This window comes from Thunnus thynnus, chromosome 20 (genome assembly GCF_963924715.1).
Source record: "Thunnus thynnus chromosome 20, fThuThy2.1, whole genome shotgun sequence".
NCBI lineage: Eukaryota > Metazoa > Chordata > Actinopteri > Scombriformes > Scombridae > Thunnus > Thunnus thynnus.
In genome coordinates, this window is record NC_089536.1 from 785,385 (window position 1) to 801,334 (window position 15,950).

The 15,950-nt window shown below is 36.6% G+C and overlaps 1 protein-coding gene across 5 annotated transcripts in view; it reads right to left on the reverse strand.

The window, feature by feature from the left end:
* LOC137172719 (transcription factor COE3-like) overlaps positions 1 to 14,109 on the reverse strand; it is a 73,848-nt gene extending 59,739 nt beyond the window's left edge. For 2 of the 5 annotated variants that reach the window (XM_067577322.1, XM_067577320.1), the window contains exons 1-4: positions 3,460 to 4,476; positions 576 to 732; positions 241 to 304; positions 76 to 131 (exon numbers count right to left, since the gene is read on the reverse strand). In XM_067577322.1, the coding sequence (XP_067433423.1) occupies positions 76 to 131; positions 241 to 304; positions 576 to 732; positions 3,460 to 3,581 (399 nt within the window). In that variant the 5' untranslated portion in view covers positions 3,582 to 4,476. Of the gene's footprint in view, positions 1 to 75; positions 132 to 240; positions 305 to 575; positions 733 to 3,459; positions 4,479 to 13,886 lie in introns of those variants that run through there. The other 3 variants (XM_067577323.1, XM_067577321.1, XM_067577324.1) reach the window with 3 other exon arrangements.
* Between the last annotated feature and the right edge of the window lie 1,841 nt (positions 14,110 to 15,950).

The window sequence follows — 15,950 nt, forward strand, 5'->3', positions numbered from 1 at the left end:
CACCGGATCGACATCATCGTCAGTATTAGGATTAAAATATAAATAATTTCAGGTGATCGATAATCGATATCTCACCTGTTTGGTCATGGAGTCGATGAGTCGGACGTACAGATCCTGCTCCGTCCTCACTCCTGCACACACACACACACACAATATTAATATTATTGTTGTTGTTGTTTCAGCTCTAATCAGTGTTTAATGCAGCCGGGCGGTGCCGAGCAGTAAAACAAGCGAACCCACCGTTACTGTAGAGCAGCTGCAGCTTGTAATGAATCCCGTTGTTGGTTTTCTCTCCGCTCGGCTCCTGAACACAAAAACACAAATCAAACAAACCACTTCCTCTAACCCCACCCGGCCCGGGTGGAGACAGGATTCAAATGGATATGAACCTTTAGCATGTTGGGGTGCGTTTGGTTTCCACCTGCTGTCAGGCTGCTATGGGCTGTTTTTAGTGTGGAAACATCTGTAAGCTTTGTTTGACAGTTTAATAGCGAAGGTGCGTTTGGTTTCTATCTCTGTTCAGAAAGCTGTGTCGGTGGTGATCGTGGGGGTGTGTTTGTTTTTGAGTTTCTCACCTTCTCTTTCTCCACGAAGTCGACGTAAGCGGTGCGTTCGATCTCGACCGGCTGACCCTGCCGGTCGTAGAGCGCCAACACGAAGTGGAAGAAGTTGGATTTCCTCAGATTGGACGGAGGCTGCTTCTCAAAGTGAGCTCGAGCTAACCCCACCCCGCTGAGAGACGGAGAGACAGACGGCTGGTCAGAGGGTTGCAGGACAAACTGACACAAATACACAGCAGACACATCGGGGTCGTAACGGTCCTGTGATATTCTTGAATATTATATAAATCATCTATAAACTATAACAACCAACATTTCAAAACTTTCAAATTATTCCATAAAGTCCAACATTAAGAGCTGAGACTGTAAAACAACAACAACACTGTGAAGATGAACGTCTGCAGCTTCTGTTTATTATTGTGTTCTGAGTTAAATGAATAAATAAATGTGTGAAATTTAAACTTCAGACGAATCAACGTTAAAGCTGCAACTAACCGTTATTTTTATTATTAAATAACCTGATTGATTAATTTCTCAATTAATCAATTAATCGTTAATTTCTTCAGTTTGTTTTGTTCGACTAACAGTCAGAAACCTTCAGATCAGATTCACAGCTGAGGAAGATTGAAAATGACGATTGATTTTCTGTCGATCGACTAATCAATTAATCGTGATCAGTTCTGATGTGAATCCACTGAGACAAAAAAATAAAACTAATTGATGTGAGTTGTTGTTACAATTTTCACAAATAAGTGAAACTTTACAGACGAACAAAGACAAAAGAAAATTAACAAATAACTAAAATTTACTTTGTCTTGAGTCCAAAAAATGAAACATTTACAAAATAAAAACAAGAAAACAGAAGCTGAAACTCATTAAAATCACAAAAAAACAACAAGAACATTTTTCTGATTTCACACAAACTGTGAAGTCAAATGAAAATGAATCCTTCATGTGTGGAAGCAGAGGAGGATTAATCAAACGCACCTCAGAGAGAGAAACTGACTCTCAACATGCAAACATGTGATTCTGACACGTTTAAGTCATGAAACACATCACATGTCACATGTTTCCTCCGAAGATCAAACATTTAATCACACATGAAGAAGAGCGACTTCGCTTCGTTTTGACCTCCACGTTTCCTCCCGTCGTCGACGGTAACGGGAGGTAATAATTCAGAGGAGTGAAGGAAATATTGATAAAAAGCTTTGACATGAAGCTTCAGGCTTTAACCTCCACATGAATGAATCATGTTAAACAACAACGTTCACTCTGGAGGGAATATTAAAGATTTCACATTTATAAATATTCAAACTGCAGCTTTGACCTCCTGAAATCTGATCTGTGATGTTTTTATGTTTCTACATTTATAACAAAAAGGACAGAACGTGAAGCTTCCTGCTGAAGATTATATTTATATTTCATATAATAATAAAATAAAATCATCTGAAACAGAAACAAACAGGTTTAATGTTAATATGAATAAAGCAGCTTCACCGTCATATTTATATTATTATATTAATAAAAACTGTTTTATATATATGTGATAAACTGATAATATAATAATAATAATAATAAACTATAATTAATATAAAACAGCTGCTTCATATTTAACTATTTTACGTGTGAAAAAAAGTCAAATTCATGTTTTTTTATGATCAGTTTTGATATTTATATATATTTGATATTTCTGTCTCTTTATGATCATATTTATATTCAGCTTCATAAAATAAAACTATTTAAAATATGAAGTTTGATTCTGCAGAGTGACGACGTCTCGTTATGAGAATATTTAATATTACAACGTTTGTTTAAATGTGAGTCGTTAAGTTTTGATGTGAATCTGCTGCTTCATCATCATCTTCATCACATTAACTTTTATCTTCCTGCTTCATCACAACCTTTGATTTTAAATGTTAATATTAATAAATACAATAATAAATGATGTGACGTCGTTATAATGTAGATTTATAATCATTTATAAACGTTAACAACTTTCTGCTCATTTAAATGATCTTCATCACTGTTAAAATCACATTAATATGTTTCATTAGAATCATATTAATGCTGTTAAATAATAAATAATAATAATAAATAAACATTTGTGTTTTTAGTTATAAAATCATTTATTTTCCTCTCAGCTGAAATAAATAAATCCTCAACGTTCATATTAATAAATGTTTAGTTTCAGGTTGAGAAGAATAAATCTGAAATATTAATTTAACTTAAATGAATAAAAATGTTTGTTTTAAACAGAAACTGGTTTTTTTACTTGAAATATCAGAAATGTGACTCGTGAATCTTCGTCTCTGAAGAATCAAACTCAGGAAACATTAAAACATTAAATAAATATCAGGACGTCGTGTCTGTTTTCATCCTTTTTTTTTTTTCTGAAGTGATTTTCTGTCGACTCGGATCATCATCATCATCATCATCATCATCATCATCATCAGCTGCTGCTCAGCGACGTCTCGGAGAGAAAATCTGCCTCTTCATCTCTAAATAAAACGTCCTCAGATATCATCATAAAACCTTCTGCTAAACATCTCAATAAACATCTAAAACATCTGTAAATATTCTTTATTATTTACTTTTCACTCTTATTAAAGCTTCTATTTTTATTTTCTTTCCATCTGATTTGATTTTTTTCCTTTAAGATGCAAAAATTTAAACCCTGAAAATCTGAAATATTAGAAAATTATCAGAAATATTTTATTTGTTTTTCCTGTTTTGATTAAATTTACTTTGCAGGAATTTAAATGTTCCTGCAGCAGAAATATTGAACCTTTTAAAGCGTCTCTCCGTCTCGTCTGACCCTTCCTGCCGAGCGGCTGTTTGTCCGTTGGGACTACAGCTCCCAGAATCCCTCTGGGGGGCGGCGGCGGGCGGTGAGTTTTACCTCTGAGCGGCCGTGTTGGCGTCCACCACGCCGGCCGAGTGCATCCAGGAGCGAACGGCCAGCGGCTCCTCCTTCATGCTGGCCGTGGCCCCGCGGGGCAGGTTGTCCTGGATCCCAAACATCTCCAGAGTCACACCGACACACCGCCTCCGACCCACGCCGGCGCCGACACCACCGCTGCTACCGCACGACCACGCAAACAACACGGGGAGCACCAGGAGAAGAAGAAAAATAAAACAGGAACGAAGAAAAGTCCAGCAGATAAAAAAAAAAATCAGCTGCACAGGAAGGACGGAGGCTCGCTCCTCTTCTTCTTCTTCTTCTTCTTCTTCTTCTTGTTTTCTTCACAAATATCGAAACACTCCGAAGTCTGAAACCAGCCGCATGACGAGGATGAAGAAGAGGACGAAGAAAAGAAGGAAGAAGAAGAAGAAAAAGCAGAGATTTGTGCAGAAGGAAGTTTTATTCGTCTGCACAACTTTTTGTCTCTTTTTGAGATTTAATTCAACTTTAAAGAAGAAGAAAAACTGTTTTTCTTCTTCTGAGAGTTTTTACAAAAGGATTTTTAAAATATTCTCAGTCGTCGCCGTCATGGTGAAAAAAAAGAACAAAAAACAGAGAAAGAAAGAAAGAAAGACAAAAAAAGACAGAAAGACAGAAAGAAATGAGGAGGAGAGAAAAAAGGGGAAAAGAGAAATAAAATCCTCAGAGGACGAGAAATCTGGGGAACAGAGCGGCGGTCCGGACGGCGAATCGAGCGCGAGCAAAGTGTCTTTTTTCTTTTCCCCAAAGAGAGGAGGAGAGAGGAGGAGAGACGGGCCGATGATGGAGGGATGAGGAGCGGAGGAGGAGAAACTCTCAGCCCTGCGGCCCCACAGGACTGGACGCCAAAACCCAAAAACCCCACGGGTCTTCCTCCGAGCCGCTGACGACATCACAGCGGGGGGCGGGGCCTGACCTTATAAGGAGAGGAGAGGTGAAGAGTGTGTGTGTGTGTGTGTGTGTGTGAGAGAGAGAGATAAAGAGAGAGAGAGGGAGGAGGGGGGGAGGGGGCAGGCACTCGAACCGACCAACCAGAGAGAGGCAGAGAGAGAGAGAGAGAGAGAGAGAGAGAGAGAGAGAGAGCTCTCTGTCTCTCCCCAGTAAAAACCAGAATGTGAACTGGTCTCTTCTGTTTCCACTTCCAGGATTTAAAGGATGCTGCTGGGAAGCCGGTGAGGGATCCTCAGAGCTCAACACACACTCACAGTTACTCACGACAAGCAGACAGACGTGTTAACGAGCCGACGGCGAGAGAGAAGCGTCTGTTTCCCGTCATGTGACCGACGACTCGACGCGGCAAATTTAACTTTATTAAAACGTTTTCTGAAACACAAACGTGAGAAACAGAAAATATTCCTTCATGATTCATTATGAACAAATAACGAAGTCAAAACACGTCTTTAAACCTTCTCCGGTGTTGAAGTCTGATGTTTTGGCCTCCAGAGGGCGCCGCCGCTGTGACGTCAACAACAGATTCGGCGCCCTCGTGTGTCCAATCAGAGAACAGCTGACGTGTGGTTGCAGAGATTCTGTCCTTTAATCTCAACACAATCAGAGATAAATAAATCTATAACTTCAGGTTCTGTTCGTCTGATCGATCAGATTAACGCTTTCTACATTACAGTCGATGATGTGAGGAAGAGGAACGGGGGGGTGAAGGCCTCCGAGGCTCCGAGGGGTGGACCGAGCCCGGACTGGAGGAGGAGGAAGGAGGAAGGAGAGGAAACCAGTTTAAACAGAGAAGAAGAGTTTGTGTTTCATCGGCTGCAGAGAAAAAAAAAACCGAGAGGACGAAGAGGAGGAAGAGGAGGGAAATTCATTTATTTATTTATTTATTTATTAAGCAACAAAATTCAAACTGAAAGAAAAACGAGGAGAAAAAAGAAGAAGAAGAAGAAGAAGAAGAAGAAGAAAGGAGGAGGTGAGTTCATGTCCTGAAGACTTTTTTTATTCTCCTGAATTTTTCATTTTTAAAAAAAACCCAAAAAATTCACTTTTGACAGCTGCAGAAAAACTGATGTGACTGAAGACGTCAATCAATACCTGATCAATACACCGAGCTGCTCTCTAATAATAATAATAATAATAATAATAATAATAATAATAATAATAATAATAATAATATTGATAATAAACTGCAGGTTTCGCTGCTTTTTGTCTGTAATAAAAAGCTGATAATTCAATTTAAATGGACGAATAAATGAGCCGTCTGAGGAGGAAACGCTGGAGGGGAGGGGGGGTGATGGGGGGGGGGGGGGGGGGGGGGGCAGGGGGCAATCTGGTTTCCAAATGAGGCTCCGTTCTTTCGGGACAAATCCCCGACCTGCAGACAGGAGGAGGAGGAGGAGGAGGAGGAGGAGGAGGAAGGAGGTTTTTCTCTTCTTCTACTTTCAGTTAAAAGATGTTTTTTTATTTATTTTATTGCAACATTTCATTCAAATCTTTTTTATTTTAATTTTATTTTAAAATATATTTTAATTTTCTTCTTCGTTTTTATTATTTTTCTCTTTTAAAATTAAAACATCAAATCTTCAAATTCTGAGTTTCAAAAAGCTTTAAAACAACATATTGATCTTTATATTAGATTTACTTCTATATGTAAAATATATTTGTGCTGAAGAAGGTGAAACTGTGTTTTATTTTGTTTCAGAACAAAAGACACAAACACAAGTTCAACTGATCAATGAATCAATGCTGCTGATCAATACTGTGTGTTTCTGTTTCTGATCAGGAAGAAAAACAACAAAATGATGAAACACAGAGTGAAATATGTTAAAGAGTCAAAATTACATTTTATGTCCAGAATCAGAAAAACAAGAGAAGAAGAAGAAAAACAAACCTGATTCAGTGTTTTATGATTTGATCTCATTTACATGAAGAAGAAGAAGAAACTCGGTTACGTTGAGCCGCGTCCGTCAGGTGATGAATTATCCTGCTTTAGTTTTCAACGTTTCCATGCCGACGTACGTTTATTATTTTATTATTATTGCGTCCGTTCTTCCTCCTCCTCCTCCTCCTCGCTGCAGATTAAATTTACACCTTTAAACATTTAGTTTAAACTGTGAGACGGTTTTTATGAGTCGAGACGTTTCGTTTGTTTGATCACTTCAGTTCAAAGATGATCAATCAATTATCAATCAATTAGATTCACTTTAAATTCATCTTCTTTTCTGCTTGTTTGTTTCTTTTTAATTTAGTTTTTAAATTATAAACATGAAAACATTTTTCTCTCTCTCGTGATTTTTAAATGTAAATAAATTACAGAATTAATTTTATTGTATTATTTATTTATTTATTGATTGATTTGATTTGGTTTGATTGGCTGAATTTACAGCCTGAAACCTTCCAATCAGCAGCAGACGGACGACGAACAAAAGAACAAATTATTATGAAATTAAACTATTTACATCATGTCAATAACAACAATAAAAACAACAATAAAAATCATCTTTAATTGAATTATTGTTGCGTTTTCACTGCAGTTTATCATCTGATTTACTGTGTGTGTGTGAAGCCCTCCTGCTCTTTATTGTGTGTGAAGTGCGAGCAGGCGACACACACACACACACACACACACACACACACACACACACACACACACACACACACACATTTGCATTTAAATAGCGACATCAACCGGCGTTCACGGTGGCACACCGGCGGGTTTCCCAGATGTCACGGCAAAGTCAGATGGGCCAGCTGTCACACACACACACACACACACACACACACACACACACACACACACACACACACACACACACACAAACACACACACACACACACACACACGGCTGACTCGGTAAAAAACATTCATTCAGTCAGTCACCCGCTTTAAACTACAGCAGCGTTTAAGCAAAACACACAGTCAGTGTATTAATCTGTGTGTGTGTGTGTGTGTGTGTGTGTGTGTGTGTGCGCAACATAAATCGTCTCTAACTGATGATGTAGAAAACCTTCATCTTCTCTCGTCTTCACCATCAGACCGACATCGAACCAACAATTGCATAACGTACAAACTCTGACATCATCACCTCTGACATCATCCGTCTATCATCTTAAATTGTCCTAATGACATCATCTTCATCCTACATCTAAAGTTAAAGTTAAAAACTTCCATCTTAAAATCATGTTACTCTCTGAGCCAAAACCTTCATCATCTCAGACCTTCATCATCTCAGACCTTCATCATCTCAGACCTTCATCGTATAAACACGTATTCCATCATTTCAAACCTACATCATCTCCTCTAATATCAGTCATCTTGTCTGTGAGCCGACATCATCTAAAAACATGTTTCTAACATAAACGTAGCACATAAAGTCAGGACATGTGTGTTTGGTAGATTATTTCTTTGTTGTAACGAAGCTTCTTGGTAATAAATCTTATACTGTTGGAAATCCTGTTTATTTCCCTTTTAAATGGAGCCACATTTGTAAGGAACATGCATTTGTGGGATGAGCAGCAGAGCTGAGTATGTGGGTTGCGCCCATGAAAAATTTGCCAAATCTTCTCTGCCGATGCCAAACAGCTTATTCTGCCATTGACTCTTGTTTGGTGTTTGGTGGATTGGATGATTGAAGTTTGAAGAAACAAGACATATTGGCAATTTAACAATTTATTAATCTAACAAACAGGAGCCTCAGTTCGGTCCCAGACTGTGGAGATATGGGATCGCCACTGGTTGCAGAATCTCATCTCCATATCTCTCTGCATTGAGATTGCCTCCAATGATGATGAGCCTCCGCATCTTCTCCACACTTTGACCCTAAGATTCATCTGCCATAGACAGAATCTGGACTCATTGCTGAACATAATGTTCTTCCACATGTTCAGGTTCCAGTGCAAACGGGCCTGATGGTGAAGGGCAGTCATGGCAGCCGGAGATTGGCTGCGTGCAGTCTGTTCCAGATTGTCTGGGCAGGGAGCCGTCGGCCATATCGTCCTGCAAACCTTGACTGCAAATCTGTAGAAGACAGCCTACGGTACCTCAGTGCTGACAGGGTGAGGAAACAGTCTTCTTGGGGTGTCGTCTTCTTGGGTCTCTGACATCCCCGTTATAAAGAACTTGGCCTTCACTTTGGAGATGGTACTAGGGCTCACTCCAAATAATGCCGCAACTTGGTTTTAAGGAACACCAGCTTGAAGTTGCCTATCGCACGGGCCCAATCCAGATCAGTCAAACCTGGTATGCTGATTCTTGGAGCAGACACCTACTGACCCCTGTAGCAGGGCCCAAGCTCACAGGTGCCTGATTGGCAGCACCTGGGGGTACCAGAAACTCGAAACAAGAGTCCATAGCAACAGCAAAATAAGCCGTTTGGCATTGGCAGAGAAGATTTGGCAAATTTTTCATGGGCGCAACCCACATACTCAGCTCTGCTGCGCATGTTCCTTACAAATGTGGCTCCATTTAAAAGAGAAATAATCTATCAAACACACATTTTCTTACTTTTTGTGCTGTTTATATCATCTCTGAATCAACCTAAACACAACCTTCATCATGTCAGACCTTCATCATCACATCATCATTAATCACTTCATATTTATCCTACATCAATAAATCATATTAAATATATATTATTAAACATACAGAGAGTCAATTTTAAATCCCAAACATCTCAGACCTGAATATAAATATCGAATGATGTCATTTCTGACATGTTATCTTAAACCTCAACCTGCAACACATCAGTTCTTCATCACGCAGGTCGTCTCTTCTTCCTCACGTCTTATTTTTAACCTACGTCCTCTTTACCTGAGAGTTTTAAATTAACAATTAGACTTAAAACCTTTTTTTTTTTAATCTAATCTAATCTTAATTTTTTAATCTAGTCTAATGGCTCAAAAATATTTCAGATGAAAAAATGTTTTTTTGTTTTTTGGAAACAATTTATTGATAAATGTCTGATGTTTTCAGTTTTAATTGTTGTATTTCTGTATTTTAAACTTTGCTATAATATTATTTCATCATGTTGATCAGTTGCTTTCATGCTGATGTTAAAGTAATAATAAAATAAAACATCTGTTAACTCACCATATGCAGTATTATTAACTGGGTTTCCGTGGCGACCTTCCACTAGCGGCACAGTCCGAAACCACACCTGCAGTTACCGGAGATATTAGAGGTTGTTCCTTTAAACACGTCAAACTGTTTGTCTGAAATAAATCATATTATTTATAAATCATATTATTAATAAATCATGTCTACATTAACTCATCTGACACAAATCAGATTAAAGAGGAATTACAGTTTAATTACAAACATTTAAGATCCAACAAGTTAGAAATCAATAAAGATTTAAATTGTTTAAATATGAAATCTTTTTTTTTAATCAAGATTTATGTACAAATGTGTTTAAATATAAAAATTAATGCGTTTCTAAATCAACTGACTCCTGTTTTTATTCTATTTATTTTTATTTTGTTTTATTTGATGCATTTTCTGCTGAACTTGAAGCTTTTTACTGTCTTTCATTCTGTTTTCTCGTCTCCTTTCACTCCGTTTGATTCTATTTGACTCGACTGCAGCGACAGTCAGTCAGACAGCTGCAAACAAAAAGAAGAAAAACAGACCAGAAGCCAGAAAAATGAAAATAAAACGAGAGGAAACAAAGCGCTCGACCTTCAGCTGGAAACAGAAAAACACTTTCAGATTCTCTCTCTGTGTGTGTGTGTGTGTGTGTGTGTGTGTGTGTGTGTGTGTGTGTGTGTGTGTGTGTGTGTGTGTGTGTGTGTTGCAGAGGGATTTCCAGTCGTCCCAGTTCAGGGAATTCCCTCCGTCCCAGCAGAGAGTCGGCGAGCGAGGAAAGAGCGACACCAAGAGGAAACAGAGAGAGAGAGATCAGCATCTTCAGCTCTGATCAATGACGCTGATTTATTTGCTTCTCTGGACACATTTTGTAGCTTTTTGTTTGTAAATAAAGATATTTTGTCTTTATTTTTATTTATGAAGATTTAAACATCTGAGCAGAAACATAAAAACTCAAATGAATAAAAAATAATAAAAAAATACATTTTAATCTACTGTCGTTTCTTACAGAATAGAATTTAAACTCTTTTATCTTTGATTGATTTTTAGGACGATGTTAACGAGTTAATCAATCAGGTGATATTTCACAATATACTGATAACAGATATTATATTAATTATGCACATGATTAAATGTTTTTAACACATTTAAAAAGACAAACGTGGTTTATTTTGTTCTTGCTGAGAACAAAAGAGACAAACATGAGTCAGTGAATCAAATCAATCAATCAATGCTGCTGATCAATACGTCTCTTCTCTCTGACTGTGTGTTTCTGTCACTTCTGGTTTTATTCAGGAAGAAAAACAACTAAATACTGAGAACAAACATCATCAGGCGTCTCAGATTCTCTTTGTTCTGTCTGAATGTTTCACAAAGAATCAATCAGACTGATCGATCAGTCGACTGATCGATCAGTTGTCAACTATTAAATTAATCAACAACTGTTTTGACAATCGATTAATCATTTTGAGTCAGTTTCTCTGTTTCCAGCTTGTTAATATTTTCTGGTTTCTTTAGTCTCTCTGACTGATGATGTCATCTTTTTGATGACATCATCTTTAGGAAACATTTTATAAACCAAACAACTAATCAATGAATCCAGACAACAATCAATAGATGAATCAATAATGATACTGATGGTTAGTTGCAGCTCTAGGATCAGTTGTAAGACAACAATCTCATTATGTTGATAACGACTTTGTCTCGTTTACATTATTCATTATAAAACTGTTGCTGCTTTGCCCTCAGTCTCGTCTGCAAGGAGAAAATTAAATGTTAACTTGATTATCAATCAGAATCTTTTCTTTGATCTGTTTTTGTTCTTCTGAACTGTGAAGAAACATTTAATTATATTTTGTATTTTAAAAAAGTGCTTCAGAAAGATTCTGATGGTTATTTTTATTCATTTATTAATTATTATTATTATTTATATTAGTTTTATTCAGATCTTCACTCAGTGAGTTTAGACGTATATGAACCAAAAACAGGAGTCAAAGTGAGGAAAAGTAAAATGTTGCTTCCTGTCAACACACAGAAAATGTGGCAAGAAGAAGAAGAAGAAGAAGAAGAAGAAGAAGAAGAAGAAGAAGAAGAAGAAGAAGAAGAAGAAGAAGTTTGTATTTCTCTTGTGGAGATGTGACCCCTCTTGCTGAATGAAAACATGTCCTCCTCCTCCCCCTCTTCCTCCTCCTCCTCCTCCTCCTCCTGCTCTTCTTGTTCTGTGGTGTTTGAGTCGGCAGCCGAGCGGCTGATCAGGGTCAATTAACCTGATTTGGGGCGTTTTAGTTTCCTCTAATTGAACATGACGTGTCTTTAATTAATTATCAGCGGAGGTTAATGAATTCAGGTTTGACTGGCGGCTCCAGATGTCCAAACCTGAGTGTGTCCTCTGTTTTTAATCTGCTGACTCCTCTTCCTCACCTCTTCCTCACCGGGACACAGTCTGACAACTAATTCATAAAATAATAATATTAAATGTTTCTGCAGTTCAGACGCTTTTATGATGTCATCAGTTTGTTTGTTTCTTTGATATTTTACAGCTGTGATGAGACATCAGCACACACAGACACACCTACACACACACACACCTACACACACACACACACACACACACACACACACACACACACACCTACACACACACACCTACACACACACACACACACACACACACACACCTACACACACACACACCTACACACACACACACACACATACACACACACACACACACACACACACACACACCTACACACATACACACACACACACACACACACACACACACCTACACACACACACACACACACACACCTACACACACACACACACATATAAGTGTGTGTGTGTGTGTGTGTATATATGATATGTTGTTTGAAAAATGAAATAAAACTAAAAATAATATGAAATAAAAAGAAACAACTCTACTGATGAAATGAAGGTTCTGTTGTTATCATTATTATTATTATTATTATTGATTGTATATTTGTATTAAATCGTCCGTCAGTAAGTTTACGTTGTTGTTTTTTTTTAAAGTCTTTTAAAGTTCTTTAAACAGACATTAAATGATGGAAGAGTTCACATATAAAGATGAAAATAATAAATTAGGGAATAAATAAAATACATGAGAAAGGAGAGAGGCCATGACAGCTGATAATAATAATAATAATAATAATAATAACAATAACAATAATAATAAGAAGAAGAAGAAGAAGAAGAAGAAGAACAAAAAGAAGAACATAGACCCAATAAAAAAAGAACATGGAGACATGATGCCCCCTGCTGGAGGAAAACATGTACTACTACTCCTCCTCCTCCTCCTCCTCCTCCTCTTCCTCCTCCTCTTCCTCCTCCTTCTCCTCCTCCTCCTCCTCCTCCTCCTCCTCCTCCTCCTCCTCCTCCTCTTCCTCTACTGATTTCATTTTAAAGAACTTTGTAGCAAAACATCTTTTTTTGACTTTTTGAGTTTAGTTTGATTCAAACAGGATCAGACTTGAACTCTGATGTTTCTTCATCATCATCTTCAGATATTTGAGGAAACTGAAGAAGAGTTTTGTTATTTACTTCAGTAAATAACCTTTAAATGTTCAAATAAACATCACAGTTTAAATAAAAGTGTCATTTTATGTATTTTATTGATGATGTTCGTCTGAACTTTATCAGGTCATTTCTTATATTTTCTCTCATTAAATTATAAACTAAAATACAAAATAAAAATTTAAAAAAACTATTAATGTACACTAATGTTTGCATATTTAAGAAATCATTACTGTTACTTCACTGTTTGATAATTTATTAATTAATTTATTTATTTATTATAATATTTATTATAATATTTATCATAATATTTATTATTTATTTTTCAGCCTGAACTAAAAAGTGAAATTCAAATTTATAGTATTGTTCTAATGTGACAACAGATTTATGTTCTCATCAAAAACAGACAACATATCACATGATTTACATGTGTTTCCTGTGTATGACTCACACACTCTGATCTATGTGCACCACATACAAAATATATTCTACAAAGCTGACATGTTAACACTTATTATTCTAGTTACTTTAAGCTTATTACTCAATATACGACTCAGCTTAAAAACTCCTGCACTCATTCACTAATCACACAACATCAACAGGTGACTGAACAACCACTCAATTAAAAAGACAACTCACTGTAACTTCAACAAGCAAAGTCACGTTACCCACAACACATTATATATATGTACATATATATATATATATATATATATATATATATATATATATATATATATATATCTGCTGCATTCTTGTTAAGGAGATGAAATTAGCGACCAAAGAGACAGAGAGAGAGAAGCTGTATCTGACTCACGTTATCTGACGTCTTCTTTCTATCATGCAGATGAAGTATTCATGTTATAACGTCTATTAGTGACTGTTGGTCATCTTGTTTGTTAGTTAACAGAATTTTATGACTGCTGCTCGTCTGATATCATTAGCAACAATGACAAACAAGCTAACTGTTGCAATGGCTAACACGAGGATCTATCTACTGCTGCTACTCTGGAAACTATCATTGGACCAACTCGATGTCAATATTGCATTCTGGTTGTTGATTGGTTAGAGAGGACGTCCTCCCTTGGAGCGTCATTTTACGTGTCATGGCCAATCACAGATTAGCATGAAAAAAAAAGAAATACATTGAGTCCAATGTAAGAGATCCCGCCCTGAGGAGGAGAGAAACAAATATATGTATATATATACATATATACATATATACATATATATATATATATATATATATACACACACACACACACACACACACACACATATACATATACATACATATATACATATATATATATATATATATATATATATATATATATATATATATATATATATATATATATATATATATATATATATATATATATATATATATATATATATATATATATATATATGTTGTGGGTAAGGTCAGTTTGCTTGTTGAAGTTACAGTGAGTTGTCTTTTTAATTGAGTGGTTGTTCAGTCACCTGTTGATGTTGATGTGATTAGTGAATGAGTGCAGGAGGTCTGGCTGCTGCTTCTGACAGTTTCTGTAGTTTGTTTTTAAGCTGAGTCGTATATTGAGTAATAAGCTTAAAGTAACTAGAATAATAAGTGTTAACATGTCAGCTTTGTAGAATATATTCTGTATGTGGTGCACATAGATCAGAGTGTGTGAGTCATGTATTTGATACATGCATTAATACTTTTTTAGATCTGTTCCTGTATCACATTATACACTTTGTGCTACTTTATATATTTCTGTTTACTAAGTAAATACACAGGAAACACGTGTAAATCATGTGATATGTTGTCTGTTTTTGATGAGAACATAAATCTGTTGTCACAATAGAACAATACTATAAATTTGAATTTCACTTTGTTGGTAAAATCACACATTTGATCCACTCCATGGCTAAAATGAGCTCTTCTTTGTTTAGAGACATTATGTAGATGCTAAATGTCTTTAAAGAAGCAGCCTTTACACCACTCAAGCAAGTTGTTTTATTGGCATATAAATGTTTGAGTCATCAGCTGCCACTGATAAACACAATATACACATTTATACACAATCAACCGTTAAACTACATAAACACAATAAAACAGTGATGTAATAAAGACCCTCATGTGCTGCCTGTTGTTGTGTTTTTATCTCAGTGTGTCTGATTGACACATGAGTTGTTGTGTTTGTGTGTTTGTGTGTGAAATGAGTTGTTGTGTGTTGGTAAAGTTCATCATGTGACTCAGTGTTGAACCGAACAGGGAACCAATCAGAAACGACCAGTAAGCAGATACAGACTGGAGACAAACTGTTTCCTGGACTTTGTCTCCATCTAGTGAACAAACTGAGACAAACAGCTGATGAGCAACAGAGAGGAAGATGAACCTTCATCTTCAGGATCTGCAGCCTCAGAGTGTTCAGACTTCATCGCTCTCACGTAGTGCTGAACTCTTCATCACTAAATTACTTATTAACTACTTGAAGAAGAGCTGATACTTTATGACAGATAATATAGCCAGTAATACTCTGTTACAGCTTGTAGTATTTTCATTTTCACTACAAAGAGCAGGAAGTTTTACTACTTACTGAGTTTTATATTTTGGTTGAGTTGAGGCCGACGCCGTCACACTTTTACTGTTCGCTGTACAAAATGAACACGTGATCAACAATTAATCCTAAACAGTGAAATGTACGTTTAAAAAGAGCTGCAGTAGATTATGACGGGTCATAACAACAGTTTGGGTCAAAAACTCAACAGTAATATAAAAATAACACAAACACTGGTTTGAATCATGAATACTGGGCAACAATATTACTGTATAACAAGTAATATGACATGTAATATAATGATTGTCGGTGCTGTATTGACCCACATTTGG